The sequence below is a fragment of the Ischnura elegans genome, chromosome 12 (genome assembly GCF_921293095.1).
Source record: "Ischnura elegans chromosome 12, ioIscEleg1.1, whole genome shotgun sequence".
Lineage (NCBI taxonomy): Eukaryota > Metazoa > Arthropoda > Insecta > Odonata > Coenagrionidae > Ischnura > Ischnura elegans.
This window is the reverse complement of record NC_060257.1, coordinates 93,209,165-93,229,061: the sequence shown is the minus strand read 5'-3', so window position 1 is coordinate 93,229,061 and position 19,897 is coordinate 93,209,165. Positions and strand designations below refer to the sequence as shown.

At 38.7% G+C, this 19,897-nt stretch overlaps 1 protein-coding gene across 3 annotated transcripts in view; it reads left to right on the top strand.

The window, feature by feature from the left end:
• The first annotated feature begins 1,313 nt into the window (after positions 1-1,313).
• The window catches only part of LOC124168842 (ral guanine nucleotide dissociation stimulator-like 1), a 113,000-nt gene continuing 94,416 nt past the window's right edge, over positions 1,314-19,897 (top strand). The window contains exons 1-3 of one of the 3 annotated variants that reach the window (XM_046547186.1): positions 1,314-1,697; positions 6,000-6,104; positions 6,579-6,802. In XM_046547186.1, coding sequence (XP_046403142.1) covers positions 1,674-1,697; positions 6,000-6,104; positions 6,579-6,802 — 353 coding nt within the window. In that variant the 5' untranslated portion in view covers positions 1,314-1,673. Of the gene's footprint in view, positions 1,698-1,915; positions 2,075-2,500; positions 3,702-5,999; positions 6,105-6,578; positions 6,803-19,897 lie in introns of those variants that run through there. The other 2 variants (XM_046547185.1, XM_046547187.1) reach the window with 2 other exon arrangements.

The window sequence follows — 19,897 nt, the reverse complement described above, 5'->3', positions numbered from 1 at the left end:
TGTATTTACTTGCAACATATTGCTTATATCATTAAAGAATTGGATAACTTCTCCTTTTATTGATTTTTACGGATGACTTACTTCCGATGCTATTGTTAAACCATTGTGTTTTTCTAAATAACTAACCTCCATTCCCGTTACTAACCTTGTACTAGGTTAAAGCTACCGCTTTTGTGTGCGTAGAATAGGGCTACCACACGGTCAAACGCTGTTTAGAGACGTACTTGTTCGCATGTTTGGCGGGAATATAGTGCAAACAATAATATTTTGCTGAATTTAGCGGTTGCAAAAGTTAAAATTGCATTGAGGTCGGTCAGTTTTCAAGAGGGAGCTCGCCGCCAAGCGCTACCTGCTAGCATGGTACTCTGCTACCTGCTAGCAGCCTGCATCGTATCGGCTCTCATAGCCTCGCACCAAGGTGGATTCACGCGGCGGCAGCGGGAACCAGAATGACGCCACACGGGCTCTTTCCAGCATTCATACTTGGCCGTCGCGTTTTCGCGCGCTTGAAAATTTTCACTTTTCATTTAATCGGGAAATATATAATAGATGTCGTCATTTAAAAATCTAAAAGCTTGAAACACGTACTCCATGATTAATAATCTTTCGATTTAGGCAATTAAGAAAATAGGAAACCACCCTATTGTTAGTATGCGCTCGTTAGCCACCCCTTGACCGAAGCAATCTTTCGCCTTTCGCGGGATGCAAGAGCGCCAGTGATCCATCGAGAAGGGGTCCAGGGGGTCCGCCCCCCCCCCCCCCGCCGAAATGTGGAAACATGCATACTTTGCGTGTAAGGAAAGGAAAATAATACTTTTTCAAGCAAATAATTTGAAAAACTAATAATGAGCTGTTACAGTTTCCTTAAAATGTTGATTTCATTCACCTTTTCCATGCTTAAATCTTACCTGCAACTTGAACAACCATGACCTCGTTTGGGGACGCCCTTGAACAGCCATTCTTTTTATTATTCCCATTATAATTTTTGGGCCTGGCTGTTATGATTCGTATATAGTTGCGCTCTGTACCGTGAAATACATGCGTCAAACTTGAAATTTGTAGGTTTACAAAAGCTTTTTTTCGAGAATGCGTCCACTAGAGTTGATTGGAAGAAATTCGCCAATTGGCGAATAAGGGGTTCCGACTCCGGTTCACCCAATCACAGCATTCGCGAATCATTTTCCAGTAAGTTTCCAGCTGCTTCTTCCTTTCTTTCGTGGAATTTGATTTTCCCTCCCATCAATGATGGGCGTTTGTTTTAGTTCCAGCTTTGCTCGCTAGCGTCTCTGGCGCTCGCAGTCGGAGCCCGTGGAGCCCGTCCTACTTACAGGCTTACAGGAATGCGATGTGCTATGCGGCCGGCATAAATGGCCAGGTCGCCAGATTGAGTGAGTGAAGGAGGTGAGAATCGAGATGCCTAGGTGACAAGGGTTCATCGGAGCGATTCGGCTGGACTCTCACGCATAGTATTGTGATTTGGTGTTTTCGGTGGTGATTGTGATTTCGTTTCGGATCCGCGCCGTTCCCCTGCGTTCTTCCCAACGGTGGACACTTCCGTGATGGCTTGAGTAAGGTAGCCTACGTGTCCGCCTTGATTTTGCGGACGCCATCATCCTGAAGGGCGGCAGCAGGGCTGTTGCCGCAAACGAAGCGGGGACAATGAGGCTCATAGAATGAACCCAGATATTGAGAACCTGGTACGTGATTTTTGCACCAGATTTGGTTACATTTTTTCGCAATTTCCTCGCCATTTATGAAGTGGTTGATGTTGCTAGGAGGTGCTCTTATATTTGTAAACAGCTGATGGACGCCTTGGCTAGTGTCAAAGGCCTTGGGATGGTGTTTGGGCATTCTTCCTCGCGCAGTCTCTTGTAGCCCGGTGCATGAATCGGAATGGTTTTTTCTCTATGAGAGGTCGTTTTTGCTGCGAATGCATTGTGATGTGCCCGTGGGAAGAGGAACTGAATGTAGCTCTTCTCTCTCGCGTCCCACTTTCATTTGCTCGAGTCCGGAAGTGCCGGGCGTGAGCTGTCAGTATTCAACATTGGCACGATTTCCATCGGTCCTGATTGCGGTACGCTGTTGCTGTGATTGTTTTCAAAAATAGGGACTATATTTGCGCATCCTTTGCTATCGTCAGCGGTTTTCGCTTTGAAATTACTTCTTTCAATGAGACCGATCTTGTTGCATCCGATATGTTTTAACGTCTATATTTGTTTACATTCTTATCGTGTAACTTAAACTTTTCTGTGTGTGTTTCTTTGAGATTCCGTTGGGCGGATGACCTTGCCAACAGTTAAATATTTATCCAGTGTTAAAATCTTGACGGGAAGACCTTCCTCTCCTCACCTTGTCACCCTAACTTTTCTTTGTGCTCAAATGCATGATACTAATATATCTTATACAATATATATCTAATATATATATTAGTACCATGCTCAAATGTATTAATATTACTTGCTTAGCATTGGCTTAGATAATTAGATGTTGAATGCTAAGTGAGTCGTTTTATTGCCCTGCAAAATTCAATCGAAGTGCGATTTATGAAAATGCCGTTGTCAATTCCCTTGGCAATTTTAACGGACATCTGAAGGTTCATGGTTCAATTCCCGGTCCAGAGAAAATTTTCTCCCCTGGCAATTAATGTGAATTTCACCGCCGTTCTTGTGGCAGGCTTGAAATATACCTCAAGAGATTGTTAGGTTTCGACGACTGATGTATATTCTGTGTAGCGAATGTAAGGATGTGAGTCTATAATTGGACTCTCATGAAATGAATGGATAATGAAATGAATACGTCTTAGTTCTCGAATATGGATGGACCATCATCAAAGAATCATATTAAGTCATTTTCATGAAAATTCGATTTCTCACTTTAGAAATTGGAATTTTCTTTAGCAGAGAGAAAGCTGTTCTTCGATGGACCTTGAAATTCCGTCTCTTTTTATTTCTTGTATTTGAGCGTATGCGTTAGCGTCATTCTTCGTGGTAGAAATTTGGTTACGTGAATGCCCTCACTACGGTATCGCATTGTATTCGCACTTTGGTTTTTCGATCGCTGAAATACTCTAAATATTTTCTCAGCCTAAAGCTTGCACGAACGAGAACTCCGGATCGAAGCGATATTTATTATGCATGCGGGTCCACTCGTGTTCTGTTCTGGGAACCCATTTTACCCCTCGATCCTCAGGGCAGCTTCGCTCCTATAATGGTGGCTTGAGGGTAGAGTTCGAAAACCTTCCCTCCCTCGTATTTGAGGTGGGGGACAAAAACTATGCAACTCTTCTTGAGCCAGGGGCGAGAGGGGATGACATTTCGGTCGCCAAAATAAGCAATGTGTCGAAAAATGTTTCGTATGGATGCGAGGGCAGAATCGTCTGACGTTCCTTCCTCTCCGCGCGTCTAAAAAATCAATATGCATGTGGAGGAGTGGAAGGAAGCCTTTCTCAGCGCTGTGATCGACCGGGGAGGACGTGCAAACCCCAATCACCGCCCGCCGGTACCCCTGCTGCTCTCGTAATTGCCTTTGCGGGGCGCGTGTGTGTTGAAACGCACCTTTAGTCAATCCTGGTTCGCAATGACTGATTTGCGAAAGAATACTGTAATCACTCGCCGCGATTAAAGGCTGAAAAGTCGGAATTCTCGTTAAGCGAAGGCTTTAATTAAAAAATTCCCCTCTTCGTTATGAATGAAGCTTTTCGTGTGAGTATTCATTCCCCAAATTACCTACCTAGTTCTTTTCTTTGAAGCGGCTTTGTATGCTAGATTTGTGTCGCCTGAATTACCGTGTGCGGAATCATATATTTGGCGCTTGATGTAGAAAGAGCCTCCAAGTGGGTAATTATCATCAATTGTATTTTAATTTATAGATTTTTAGCTCAGTGATGACTTTCTGAAGAATTGAGCAAGGATTGGCAGCTTTTTTCTATGATTTACGGCCAAAAAATGCAGAGGATATTTGTGGAAAGGCTTCAATGGAAAATGGGTTTATGGTTTAGATTTAATACCTTAATTTCTTTCCAATTATTATTCATGATGCCATTTAAACTGCAAGTGACTTAGCTCATTAAAAGTAGTTGTTACTTATCCTTTTTTGTTCAATTAATCACTATCTGATTTAATGCTTTCCCGGCGAATAATGTGGGTAAACTTTTTTCGGGATTCCCACCGGGTTAATGTTTTTATATCGGCCAACGTTTCAAGTACCGTCTCGGCACTCATCTTCATATTCAGCCCTGAAGATGAGTGCCGAGATGGTACTTGAAACATTGGCCGATATAAAAACATTAACCTGGTGGGAATCCCGAGAAAAGTTTACCCAAATCACTATCTGTTTGTGTTGCCGTGGATAAATTGTTTGGTTGAGCCGCTATGTGATCCTAGATATCCTGAATAGCCTCAGGTGTGATACCAGTTACATCCACAAGCCATATTCCTCCTCAGTAATTTCTGGCAGTGATTAATTATAATTTCATGTCATTATTGGTCAAAATCAGTGTTTCCCAAACTTTTTCGAGCCACCGCCCCCTTGGATCCATAAACCTATACTCAACAGTGTCTTTAAAATAATGATCGGAATCATATATTAATTAACCAAATGAGGACATTGTAGTAATTAAATTAAAAACAAGGACTAATTAAATGTTTCTTTAGAATCCAATTCATGTATACTTTTTTAAATCATTTATGCAAATGATCTAATACACAATAAAAGGAACTTAACTGAGAATAAACTTTTGGCATAAAAATAAATAATTTTAAGGAAGCTTTTTCAGAATATTACAAGCCATTTCTTTACTTAAAATAAGCAATTATATAGCATGAAAATTTTCAATTTATATTCGTGACCAATCATGTTTTGTTAAAATTATTTTGACTATTAAGTGACTTTTTATTATAGTTGTTCATGGTCTAAAAGTCATTTAAGAAGATTGTATTGCTATAATTAATTACATATTTCCATCAAATTGAATTTTAATGAGAAGGATGAGCTTGATGACATGATACAAGTTTTCCAATGTCCAGTTTAATGTCACTTAGCAGAAGTCTTAAATCACCGCGTTCGCAAACCTGAAGTCTGTTTCTCTGCTTGGAAATAAGCTGAGTGACTGCACTAAAACCAAGTTCAACCAAATATGAAGTCGGAAATGCATGAGGGAGTTTTTTTTAACCACCATCTATAATGCAGGATAACGATTGGAAATCTCCTTCTGTAGCCAAAACTCTTGATAATTTGTCTTAAACTTTGGTTTCAGTTCAATGTCATTTTGTAGTCTAATTAATTTTTCCTCAAATACCCCAACTTCCTCAATATCTACAAACGGATTTATCACGTCTATAAAGACAAAAGGAAGGTTACGAAACCTTCGCATTTGTCACATTGTAAGGACCCTCCGGTGCCCCCCTGTAACCCCCCCGCCCCTTGGCACTTTTCGTCCCCAAACACTACAGCAACGCCCCCGAGCGCCCACTTAGGGAACCACTGGTCCAAATAACATTATGGCACTTGTTAACTTGACTACATACAAATTCATTTGCTTCAGTGCATTTTTTGGTTTATGTCAGTGGTCCTGGCGATCAATTTAGTAAACTGTTGACTGGGAAACAGCAAGTTATCATTATTTACTTTTTCTTCGTCTGCATATCATGATAAAATTTTATAAATAAAATATGTCAAGGTTAATAAGACACTGTTAAACATTAATGCATTAAAAAAATTAAAAATATTGATGAAAACGCATACCTATTAGCAAACAATTTGCTAAAAGGTTGAAGCTCCAATAAGCCAAATGTCCCATGTACTCTTGAATACTGAATCCATCACTTACTAAAGAATTTTTATGGATGGTAAAAACACAGAACACAGAAGTGCAAATGATGGGGATTAAAATTACACTCAAAAAGTGGTCAGGAAATTGCATCATGAAAATTAGTATCAGTGGTATATATAATGACTTTGAATGTTTTCACGAGCTGCATTGTTTTTTTTTTTTTTGTCAGAGGCCAACCTGGAGACTGTGGGGTGAGGAGAGGGTGGACGGAGCCATCTACACGGTCTACCTGAAGAAAGTTCGCTATCATCGACCCACAAGAAGTCTTTGCAGCGTATGTATTCCACCAAAGAGTATTCTTCCTTATTGATATCCTTCTTGATGTAAGCATTAAAAGCTACTTATATCATGTTAAAATAGTTCTTGGACTGTAGGTCAATGTATGTGATGCAAAAAAGTTTTAGCCAACGTTTCTGTTTATTTTAAACTATCATCAGGGCTTAGCTTTGCACTTATATCATCACAGTAATATTTTGGGACTCACTGAATGTGTTAATTGTATTGACATGCAATCTTGTTTATGCGAGAGTTTCATTCTGTCATTTTAAAAAAAGCTCCCACTGTGACATAACTTCGAATACAAACAATCCTTTTGCAAGTCCATTTATTTCTCTTGTGATTCAGACACGAAGGATTATTTTGAGCCTTCTAGATGTGGCCCTTGCTACTTGCTAGCATCTCTGTACTTTAAAAAGTATTATTTGATGTTTTGACTGGAGCTGATATTTATTCTTTATGTTTCTTTCAGGAGGAGGAAGAAGAGGCCAAGGGGGATTGTGGGAATGGTATCTCGCACCTTGAGTGGGAGACGGTTCGTGTGCGCCTTGTCAGAGCCGCTACTCTAGAGAGACTCGTGGAAGCGTTGACTTCAGAAGCTGATGGACATCTGGAATCAACCCATGCCAATGTGTTCCTGGCCACATTCCGCACATTTGCCACTGTTCCCCAGGTTCTTGGTCTTGTGGTCGACAGGTGAGGAGAATTTAGATAGCTGACTGATGGGTGGCCAGGCTTCCTCTATTTCTCAGACGTGTTGTACATCCTCTCTGGTGTGAGAAGAGAATTTAGTGTAATTCACTGTTCTTTCCACTTTTGGTTGTCAGAAGCGCATCTAAAACTCAGAGTAGGAACAGCAAGTGCACAATAATGAGAAATGATCTTTGATGTGTTTAACTCCAATTAAGAGTGAGGCCAGCTGGAGAAGAGAAGTTGTAGTTTCTGTTTCTTTGCAATTATTCATTAGTTGCCCTTCTATCAGACCAAGTGACTGAACCAATCTTAAAAGAGAGAATGAACTGACTCAGCACATTGTACAGTGCAAACTCAATAAAACTAGACCACACGGTGCTCAAATAACACTTGCTATAGCGAATTGTCGCTTTACCGGAGGTGGAGTAAATAATAGCCAATAAACCTTTTGTATACGGGTCATTCCATGTCAAATCAACCAATATTTTGACCAAATGACACCCACGGACTCGGATTTTCACAAAACTTGCCAAGGTCATACATTCTGGTATAGTTAGAAATTGTGTACAATTTTAGCCCCCAATTTTCAATTGTTGATGAAATATGAGCAATTGAAATTTGGGCGTGATCCCTAAAGTGCCGCAAAGTGCAACACACGGTGATTTTTATTTTCATCCATAACTCCATTCCTGTGAGATGAAAAGGCAGGATTTTTTTTCTATAGATAAGTGATTCATAATGATCCCAAGATTATCATTAAATATTCACTGCATGAAGTATTTCAGCTGCAAAAAAATAAAGTTTACAAAAAAATCTCGCTTGTACCATTTTTCATTGTCAGCATCCACAGGGAAAGGCCATGCGAATACAGACTCATGGTTTGGGTTAAAGTAATCATTAATGTATGAGCAAAGATCCCGATGAAAGAAAATTGTGAATCCGGCGTTCCTTTTAGTAAAAAAAAATACTCATTCATGGTCACGGGAAAAAAAGGCTCTTTTTCAAGGCACATAGATATTACTCGATTTAGAGGAGATATAAGCTTATACTCATGATTAAACAATATTGGAGCATACATTACCTCACTATAGCGTATGCTACTGACTCTTAGAGTAGGAAACACATAAGCAATAATGTGAATGTACTCTCCAACGTACTGCTAATTTCGGGCTTTCATGACTATTCCTACTAGGCTATCTCTTCCATGGGAAATGGGCAACTGAACAGTATGGTAATAATAATAATAATAATTTTTATTGTTCCTAGAGATCACATGTTCCGGTGACATTGGAAGTCGTCAAAATAAAGTAAATAATTAAAGTAAATAAAGTAAAATGTAAAGGCAGATGAGAGCCATCAGAATGTTTTCTTCAATTTCAGTCTAAGTGAAGTTAATTAATTTCTCAGTCATATGGTGCTGCCTTAGTGATATCCTGGTTGAATTTCAGACTAAGTATCTCATGTTTGTGTGACTGATAGCCAGGCTTACATTTTAACATCTCATTCGTATTGAGGTCTGTCTGGCCATGTCAGAGATACCATTGTGCAGTGTTGGCAAAGAACTCAGTTCTGAATTTCACAAAAAGAGCTACACAAACACAGCCCAAACTTTTTATTTCAAAGAACTACCAGAAGTGGACAGAGATTTAATTGCCCTGCAGTGCAATATTCCTATTTCATCATTGTTGACTCTGTGCTCTCATCATCTTCATTGCTACTTAAATAAATACGAGTGATATCAGCTTAAATGCAGTACCCATTTGCCATTCACAAAGGTCCTGTGAGGAAATTTCTTAGGACCATACCTCTAAAAAAGTGTAGGTCTGTGAGAGCAGTGGGCATCCTGGAGAAGCCTGGAGGAAAATTTTGCTGTAGGTGTGACAAGAGGATTTTCAAAATTTGTAAAATTGAAGTTGTTTCCAATGGCATTGACGAAAGCGATAAAGAACTTATATCAGTTCAGTCTTTGGTGGAAAGTGATAGAAAATAAGAAGAAGCAAACTGCAGCTTAGAGGCTTTAGCCTACTCTCCTTTGAAATTAAATTTTTTGTCTTCTCACAGTAGACACTCGTATGGAAAAGGAAAGATAACACAAGCTAAGCATCACCTTGTATCTAAAGTGTCTGGTGCATTAAAATTTATGAATCCATCCCTGGAAAATCTAAGTAGTGATGAAGATGAGAGTGACAGTCAACTCATAAAGCAAAGGGCAGGTAACTTGGATGACTTGCTGACTAAAATTAAGAATAAATTGCCAACAGATAGCTGGCAGGGTAAACTTCAAATGTTGACCCTGGCCCCTTTATCTTGGTCTAGCAAAAAGGATTATGAGTGAATTTCATGCTTCAGACTACACTGTGAGACAGGCAAAAAAGTTCCTTCATGAGAAGGGAATACCTGCTATGCCATCACCATGTGCTGGGAAACCACTTCCAAACTCCACAGTAGAGCTGGTGAAAATTTTTGATGAGTTTGACAAGAATTCTTGATGGAATTTGTAACTGCCCTGGCTCAAGAGTCCTGGGATGATGTGTTTCTGGCCTCGGAATGTAATGAAAAATTCAATGCCTTCTATAATATTTTTATATCTTATTTTAACTCTGCATTCCCGCCCCGAAAAATCATGCAAAAGCAAGCAAATTATCAATCGAAAATCTACTCACCTGAGCTCAAAGCAATGTCACAGCATGTTCGCACTCTCCACTCTCAATACAAATTCAACAATCCTAATCTACGCCAAACGTATCTCATGGCCAGAAAAGAGTTTAAAACCCTCCTTTCTCATCATAGAAGATTGCATGTGGAATATTACATCAACAACTCTTCAAATGTAGTTAAATCATCTTGGAAAGTAATTAGTAACTTAACGAATGCCTCCTCCCATAAAACCCACCCCTCATCCATGAACTTCAATGGCCAGACTTTCACCAACCCTGAAAAAATTGCAGACATGTTCAACTCTTATTTCTGCAACATTGCTTCGCAACTTGATGCAAATACCCCCTCTCCCAGTGAATTTCATTGTCACCCCTCACTTCACACAATGTTCCTCTCTCCAACTGTTCCTTCCGAGATTGTACAGACTATAAATTCTTTTAATAACTCTTATTCCGCAGGGCTTGATGATATCCCTATGCCCATACTAAAAGCGGCATCTAATGTCATTGCTACACCATTGGCTGAGATAGTAAACTCTTCCTTTTCTTCAGGCCAGTTCCCATCTACCATCAAACATTCGCGCGTAATCCCTGTGCACAAAAAAGGCTCAAACAGCAAAGCAGATAACTATAGACCCATATCAATCTTATCTGTTTTCTCAAAGCTGTTTGAAAAAGTGTTCCTCAAGCGATTGCACAACTATTTAACTACTTGTAACTTACTTCATGAAAACCAGCATGGCTTTAGGGCTGGAAAATCTACTAACTCGGCCTCTTTTGAGCTGATAAATAATATCCTACAGGGCCTCAATGATAAACTAGTCACAGTGGGAATCTTCTTTGATCTCACCAAGGCCTTTGACTTGATCGACCACAACATTCTGCAAAATAAGGTAAATGCTCTTGGTATCACTGGTCCAGTCCAGGATTGGATCATGTCATACCTAAGAGATAGGCATCAAACAGTATGCTATCAATGCAGTAGCACCAACCCAAGTATCAAATCGAGCCCCATGAAATCCACAAGGGGAGTGCCTCAAGGATCCCTCCTTGGCCCTATACTTTTCCTGCTCTACATCAACGATCTCCCTACTCATTTGTCTCATTCTAAAATCACTCTCTACGCGGATGACACCTCGACCATCATTACTGCAAATAATGCTCAAAATATTGTTGACCGGACTAACCTCACAATCAATGAAATGCATCAATGGTGTAAAAGGAACAAACTGATAGTTAACAACCAGAAAACTGTCTTCCTCCAATTCCTACATAAAAACTCCTTCAAAAAGGATCTTATCCCTCACATAGACAAAATCTCACAATCCTCTGATGTTGACACCACAAAGTTCCTTGGACTTCAAATCTCCACCAATCTTGATTGGGCACCTCACGTACAGGTCGTACTCAAAAAAATCTCCGTGGGTATATTTATGATTAGAAGGTTGTATCCGATTGTATCAATGGATACTTTAAAAATGGTATACTTCGCGAAAATTCATTCCCATATCTCTTATGGCATTCTGTTTTGGGGAAACTCACCTGCAGCAAAAAGAGCCTTTTCAGCCCAAAAACAAGCCATTAAAGCTATGTACCATGTCCCTATTTGCACTCCCGGTAAAATCTTCTTTGCTAAATCTAAAATCCTCACCCTCCCTTCTTTATATATCCTTACATGTGCCTGTTTTGTCAAAGCTAACCCTTCCCATTTTCTTCAAAACTCTACCTACCATGATCACCTCACCCGTTCTAGAAATAACATCCATTCCAACCAATATTCCAGCTCTCTCTGCCTAAAAGGTCCCTACCACTCTGCCTCGATCCTATACAATAAAGTTTCCGATGAAATAAAAAATTGCAAATCACCTTCCGAATTCAAAAGGAGACTAAAAAGCCTCCTAGCTGAAAAATGCTATTACAGTATTAATGAATACCTGGAGGATGCATTATAAAGGAAATTTTCTAGATGGCAACTTGAATGCCTATAATTTTCCATACTTTCTGTTAGTATGTTTATAACCCTCTCAGCTCTGTTTCTAATGTTTTGTACATATAGTGAAAGGATTATCTTGAGAATTCCCAAGAACCTGGAAAATTTTCAATCATGTATGTATGTTGGTATCTCATATTCAATCATGTATGTATGCTGGTATCTCATATTGACTTTAGCCTTGCAGATGTATAATTTGCCAATGGTGAAATAAATTTATTATTATTATTATTAGATTCCGGGAGCCAAAGATAAATTTAGTGTGGGTAAAAATGAGTATATGCAAAAGAGGTTGATTTTATATAACCTCAAGGAACTTTATGTGCTCTTCAAAGACCAATATCCACAAGAAAAAATTAGGTTCTCCAAATTTTGTTCACCTCAGCCAAAATGGTGCGAGATGGCTGGTGCTTCTGGGACTCATTCAGTTTGTGTTTGTGTCATACATCAAAATGTGAAACTTCTACAGTAAAACTTTGATTTTACACAGTTGGAGGGACCGAAATATGGGCACTGTGTAAAATCAAAGTGTGTAAAATCAAGAGTTGGTATTGAGGAGAAGTATCATTTTCAGGATAACTCTTGCTCATTATTTTTAGAACCCTTAGTCATACACTTTTGTATAGTTCTGATTTGAGCCAGAACCGGATCTAGAAAAAGTCTCATTTGTGAGGCTTTACGGTAAAAGAGCATGAAATCCTTTTCAATCGCATCAGATATATGTTTCCTGGATTCAATTACTCATTTGAACGCTAGAAAATGAAGCCTAATAATCTTATTTACTCACAAGCAACAGCACAGATGACGTGTTACCTTGATAAAAACAACGTTGCATTCCTGAACAATGTTTCCCATGGTTGAATAACATGGTTGAATTGCTAGCATTTCTGGCACTAAGATTACTTCTTTTACCCAGGAGAAATGTCGAAATGGTGGTACTAAATGCTTGCAGAGAAGCTAATTTTCGAAAATATTCTCATTAAAAGCAGTTTGCAGGAAATCCGTTTAACCACCTGCAGACAAACAAAGATTGGAGATTGAAGAAATGAGATGCCTGAGGATAGTCATCTAAATTAACCCCATTAACAGGGAGCAAAATTTTGCTAATACATCACAAAGGCTTTACACCCTGTGGGCCTGGGTTCAAGTCCTGGCAGTAGCAGAGACTTATCAGAGATGGCCCTATCCCTACTTGAGTCTAATGTGAAGGGCACTTCCAGTGCACCACTCTGTCCATCAGATGGGAAGTTAAGTCCTGGTCCCTTTTGAGCTTATCATTAAAACCTGGCTAATGCCAACATAGGGTTCCTATCCCCCCAGCCCTTGCTTCATGGCGCTAATGACCCCAGTTGTTGGTTACCTCCAAATAGCATACCATAGATAACACGGAGCACACAGGACCCGGGATATTCGGAAATTCAGATTTTTCCGTGGTTTAGATCACGTTTTTAAAGTGAGCTATTTAAATAACCGCGCAACTACCGTCATGCCGCCAGTGATGACTAAAAGAAGTATTAATAGTCCGGAACAATCTTCCTTCTTTATAATTTTTACGCATTAAAAAAGCATTTTCCCATGAAAATTTAGCATTAGTAGATAGAATCTACCGGGTATAGCTTCTCTGTCGGCATTCTTCTGCGAATTCAGCGCCGGGACCTTTCGACTCACAAGCCTTGTGACTCATCTTGACGTAATATTTTGCTTCTCCATATCTGATAACAACACCGGACACTTTTTCTATTTCGATTTAATTGCACTAAGCCATTCCTGAGTTTAAAGGGACTGCCTTATCACTCACGTCTTGATTTGACTTCAATGATTGCAAGACGATTGACGACGCGAGTTATTCTCCGAGGGCATTAACTCCCGTTCCGTTAAAAATGAACGCTTGCCACCTAGCGGAGTTAAGATAATAGCTATTGAAGTTCCAACCATGTTTCACTTAAACCCACTGAAAATGAGATACAAGTTGAGTCAGTTCTGATGAGCGCGCGGCGTTTCCCTCGCCTCCATTCGTCCCGAAGATGTGGGGTTAGCCCGCTGAACGAGACAACGTATGCTGCTTTTACCATCGTGTTGAATCACCATCGACTTACGTCCATACTAGAAGTACGACTATCTTTTTTGGATCACCTTGGAAGCCAAAATTTTGGCACGGGAAGATTTTTAACGGCTCATTTCGCCGTTATATTTCGCTGGGGCAAAGGAAAACATAGCGTTCGCAAAATTCTAGAAAACCTTCCGTTAGGGATAGATATTCCGTAGTTCATAATTCCGGATTAACGACCATCTACTGTAATTACAATAAATACTCGTATGTTATAAACAGCGTCGATCAATAAGTCGAATAATAAACGAAAGGTGATAATGTTAATATCTCCGGCGATCATCTGTCTTAATCACGCATACACGGCGATAGCTGTATATTTTAGGTTTTGATATCCTTCTACGGCAAATTTTAACTAAGAGCGATATTCGCGTTCGTAAAGGAGCCTAAAATATTACTGAGTGGTCGTACGGGGGAAGCAATAATTAGATTCGCGATGTTTTTAGTTTCACGCTCAACAGCACGACGTCATTTCAACCATTCTTGTATTCATTTTTGTAACTCATTTAGACGAATAAATAACCTAACTTCATATTGCTCCAGTCAGGATTTTCAAAATAAGTCGAAAGACAACTGCGTAAAATCAAGATTAGCGGCCTCTTTGGGGCTGGGGTTATGCTGCGCAAAATCGAAAAACTGCGTAAAATCAAGAAAAGATGTAAAATCGAAGTTTCGCCATTGGAATTCCCTATGCTTTCCGGCGGGACTTGAGTGCCGCTGCGTAAAAACGAGACTTGATGTAAAATCAAAGTGCGTAAAATCGAAGTTTTACTGTAATTAGTGCCTTGCAATTGAAGGAAACATATAAGGAGTTGATGTATATCATCATTTCTAAATTTTGTGAATATGACCCCCTTCTGATACAGTGAAACATAGGCAGTGGTTTCCACTGAACAGAACTTCAGTTGTTTACATCATCCATTGATGAACTCTTGGACATTCTATGCCTCAAAATGAATGAACTGATGCCACATTATTACGTCACTAAAGAACAATCCTAAAAAAAATTTCAAAATAAGCAAAGAAACCCTCAGTCATGAAAAGGCTGTTATCATAATGGATTTTAGTGAAAAGTTTTCATTTTTAATTCAGGATGAAGTTCAAAGTTATCACTGGACCAATCTATCATGCACCATACACCCTTGCTTGATTTACCTGAAGAAAGATGGTACTCTCACCACCTCATCTCATTGCTTCATATCTGATGACCTTAGCCATGATGTGGCCTTTGTTATGGAAGTGCAACGCCACCTGATAGAATTTTTAAAGACAAATTTGCCTATGATCCAAGAGGTTCAGTGCTTCACAGATGGATGTGCGGGGCAATATAAAAACTGCAAGTCTTTTATAAATTTTTGCCATCATTATAATGACTATGGAATGAATGCAACCCAGTCTTTTTTTCCACAAGCCATGGAAAGTCCTCTTGTGATGGTATAGGTGGTACCATTGAACGAATGGCGCAGCAAATAACAAACAGCTGCAGGATGTTAGAATTTTGTAGAGATAAAATGAAAAACATCAACATCCATAACATTTAGTCCAGTGATGTGGCTTGGTCACCTAGTAAACTTCTTGAAAGATCCACCAAGGCAAAAACAATTCAAGGCACAAGAAACTTCCATCATTTTGTGCCTTTATCGAATAGAAAAGTCGCTGCAAAGTTCACTGGGTTGGATGACGAGTACAGCATTATATTTGATTTTTGTTCTGAAACAGTGGATTTCCCAGATAATTTGGCAGTTGGTTCATGTGCAGCTTGTATTTACAGCAAGCAGTATGGTACATTGGACTAGTGGAAGCTCTCAATCATGAAGGAGGTGATATTTCAGTTAAATTCATGACACTTAATGGGCCCTCACCTTCATTCTCTTGGCCATAGAGATATGATGTTTGCTGTGTGCCGCTAGGACACACATTGTGTGTGCTTAATTCTCCTGCAACCACGAGCTATGGGAGGTCATACGACTTCTTGAGGAAGTGGCCAACATTCAAAAAAAATATTTAGACTTTGTGAAAAACACTAAGACATCTTAGAATGTGGTCAGCCAGTTAAAAAGAGGAGGCTCACTTTCAAATCAATTAGTAGGGTTTTTAATTCAATTTTACTATTTTTACCTAATTTTCCAATGATATCGAATGACCAAATGAAACATTGAAAGGGTGAAAAACCTGAGAAATTTCTCAATTCAAGTGATTTGATGACGGTTCTCTTTGACATTTGATTATGTACATTCCTGTGATGTCAATACATCTGGATATGAAATGAATCTGGTCTTTGGACACAGATTAAAATGAATGTAGGACGTAATAGTGCACCATGGATCATGCAGTTTTTTAAATTAAAACTCCCTCTGCTCGAATAGTTCAGATAGCACGAAATTAGCAGTACGTGGGGGAGTACATTCACATGATTGCTTATGTGTTTCCTACTCTAAGAGCCAGTAGCATACGCTATAGTGAGGTAATGCATGCTCCAATATTGTTTAATCATGAGTATAAGCTTATACAGTGGAACTTGTTTAGTACGTTTCTGAAGGGACCACAAAAAATGAACGTACTAACCAGGAAAACGTGCTAACGAGGAAAGGAAATAATAGCAGTCGGGGTAATTGCAATCCGTGGAAAAGTCGTCATAATTACAATTACTATCGGTAGTTCTCGTAGGATCGCCTTCCTGAACTCTTTTCACCTTTAAAATCACGAAAATGAGCACTACGTTGAAAAGCAATACCATGTGAATAAAAATCACAATGTTTCATAGGTCTCCCGAGGACAATTACATGAAAACGGCGTCTTATCTCCCGTGATTTATCCTATATATATTTATAGAAAGAGGAAAGTAAAGCTAAGTCATTTCTTCTTTCTCACAGCATACTCGGAGAATAGAACAACAACCCTGATTATGTCCACTGGTTGTTTTTAAACATCATAAAAATGGGACAAAATTGTATTAACCTTAAATTACGGCAACAGCCGTACACATTCGCTTCTGGAATAAAACCATATCGATTGTTATATCGATCGATATATCAATTAATAACACGCAAGATTATTATATTACGACGTAATTACAAGAAGATTTTATATTATACAGTTAAAATTTACTTTAGAAATTTGTATAATGTCGTCTGCTTACGTGCCGAGATAACGTATTTTTTAACTAAGCTTTGCGTATCTAGGCCATTTAAAAGGAGGCAGTATAATACTAATTGTAGAATGTTATCTCATTTATTTCTACTGTTCCTTGGGAGGAGAAGCAATGCAATGCTTCCATAGCCTTGACGTCGAGTTTATGGAGTACGCGCAGTACTGCTTTAGATAAAGTGGGAATTGGATAAGACTCATTTCTTCATCATGATGACTCGTACAATAGCAACAATTGCCCACTCAAGAAATTTGTGGGCAGTGGGCACTCCAGAGGCAACAGAAGGTGAGGAGCTCGGGATGGGGAAAATTGGGGCTTCTCATTGGCTGCAGTTTTCCATAGCCAGACATTCCTGATAAATGGCCGCATTCTATTATTCATCACGTTATAAGAATTAGGAAATGCATTTGGATAAATCACGGTCGAAGAAAGAGATGTGGAATGAATGCAAGAATGTTAATGGCTAATAATAATAATAAATTAAATCATGAATTCGGAGGTTTACGACCCTTCAGAAGATACTAGAGAACGAATTGCAGGTTGCGTCACGGCAAGCAATTGAGCGTGCTAACCAGGAAAGCTCAATATTTTCGAACGTACTAACCAAATACTTTTACCTGTATTTTGTTCGGATTGTACCGGGACCGAGAGAAATCGCCGTACTAAGGAGGAAAACGTACTAACGAGGAACGTACTAACCAAGTTCCACTGTATCTCCTCTAAATCGAGTAATATCTATGTGCCTTGAAAAAGAGCCTTTTTTTCCCGTGACCATGAATGAGTATTTTTTTTACTAAAAGGAACGCCGGACTCACGATTTTCTTTCATCAGGATCTTTACTCATACATTAATGATTACTTTAACCCAAACCATGAGTCTGTATTCGCATGGCCTTTCCCTGTGGATGCTGACAATGAAAAATGGTACAAGCGAGATTTTTTTGTAAACTTTATTTTTTTGCAGCTGAAATACTTCATGCAGTGAATATTTAATGATAATCTTGGGATCATTATGAATCACTTATCTATAGAAAAAAAATCATGCCTTTTCATCTCACAGGAATGGAGTTATGGATGAAAATAAAAATCACCGTGTGTTGCACTTTGCGGCACTTTAGGGATCACGCCCAAATTTCAATTGCTCATATTTCATCAACAATTGAAAATTGGGGGCTAAAATTGTACACAATTTCTAACTATACCAGAATGTATGACCTTGGCAAGTTTCGTGAAAATCCGAGTCCGTGGGTGTCATTTGGTCAAAATATTGGTTGATTTGACATGGAATGACCCGTACACTTATATGGGGACAGAATTGGTGTAGCTACTGAGAAATTTCTATCCGATAAAGGTAAGCATAAATCCATACGAAAGGTGATGTTTTTTTTTGCATCATTACATTTAGTTACCTTAATAACAACTATTCTTACAATTTATAAGGGATTTACTCTATAACAATCATGCGAACCATTGCTTTTTCAATGCACAACCCACGAAACCATTTTTCTATGTACTTAATTAGTGCATTTACTTGATTATTCTATTATTTTGGTATTTTCTGCTGAAAATTCGAACAATTACTGATAAAACTGTGTTCGGGTTATTTAATGCCTGAAATGCTTCCATTGGTGTATTTTTATAGTTCCTATACGTTATGTGGCAGTAATGTGAAATAACGTATCGTATTTTTTTCTGCAGACAAAAATGGAGGAAGGTGGTAGAACGATCCTGCATCGGAAGACTTTTTCTATGATGCAATATAATATATTCATAATCTACAGTAAAAAGTTAGCTAAGCATGCATAAAGATGTGATTAACATTGCCATCGTTTCAAATAAAAGTTTCTTTTTGAGTTTTACGCTCGCAACGTCATTGAAATAATAAACTGTGTGTACCTCGGCACTGCAATAAAAACTATTTGAATTACAGTTGTTATATAAGAAAGATATTAACGTGATATTATTAAGCGATAAATATGAAGCAGATTTAATGCTAATGTCACTAAAGTATAATAAAAGCAAGCTGCGAGAAACTGCGACTAATGTAACACGCATGGGTAGTACAGTGGAACTTGGTTAGTACGTTCCTCGTTAGTACGTTTTCCTCCTTAGTACGGCGATTTCCCTCGGTCCCGGTACCATCCGAACAAAATACAGGTAAAAGAATTTGGTTAGTACGTTTGAAAAAATTGCACTTTCCTGGTTAGTACGCTCAATTGCTTGCCGTGACGCAACCCGCAATTCGTTCTCTAGTGTCTTCTTAAGGGTCGCAAACGTCTGAATTCATGATTTAATTTATTATTATTAGCCATTAACATTCTTCCATTCATTCCACATCTCTTTCTTCTACCGTAATTTATCCAAATGCATTTCTAAATTCTTGTGACGTGATGAAAAATAAAATGCGGCCATTTTTTGGGAATGTCTGACTATGAAAAACTACAGCCAATAAGAAGCCCCAATTTTCCCCACCCCGAGCTCCTCACCTTCTGTTGCCTTTGGAGCTTGGGAGTTAGTGGTGGGCAAAGTCGATCATTTTAGTGATTCAATCATTTTGACTCGAGTCACATAAGTGATTCAATCACTATGATCGAAAAGACTCAAATGAATCAAGATCGAAAAGACTCAAATGAATCAAGATCGAAAAGACTCAAAAGGAATCATGATCGAAAAGACTCGAAAGGAATCAAGATCGAAAAGACTCAATCAATGGATGTAATAAATCACTTTGAATAATCGAATAAATACTGCCTCATCTACGAAGAGCATTGGTAACGCTGATTGCTATCCACATTATCATTTCATATACTATTTTTATTGTGAATTCCTAGATGAGTAAATTAGATTTCAAAAATGAAGGAAGTAGTGTCATGAAAATATTTGGGAAGGCAAAACTGCCACAGTTTCTTAACACTAATAAAATAATTTCTAACTATAGTTGATGAAAATATAACACAAAATACACCACACACTATGCATGAATATGATCTGCAGGATAATTTTATGAACGGCACAATAAAATGTAACCAGCTTTAACTTCTACTTCTTAACGTTCTCCTACAGGAGTCATCTTAATATTTTCCTAATACGTGTATTGGTATTATTAATACTGATAACTGCTGGAAAACATTTAAGAATAAGATTACACAAGTATTCAGTTCCTCATAACATAGTATTTAATTTTCTCACAACTATTT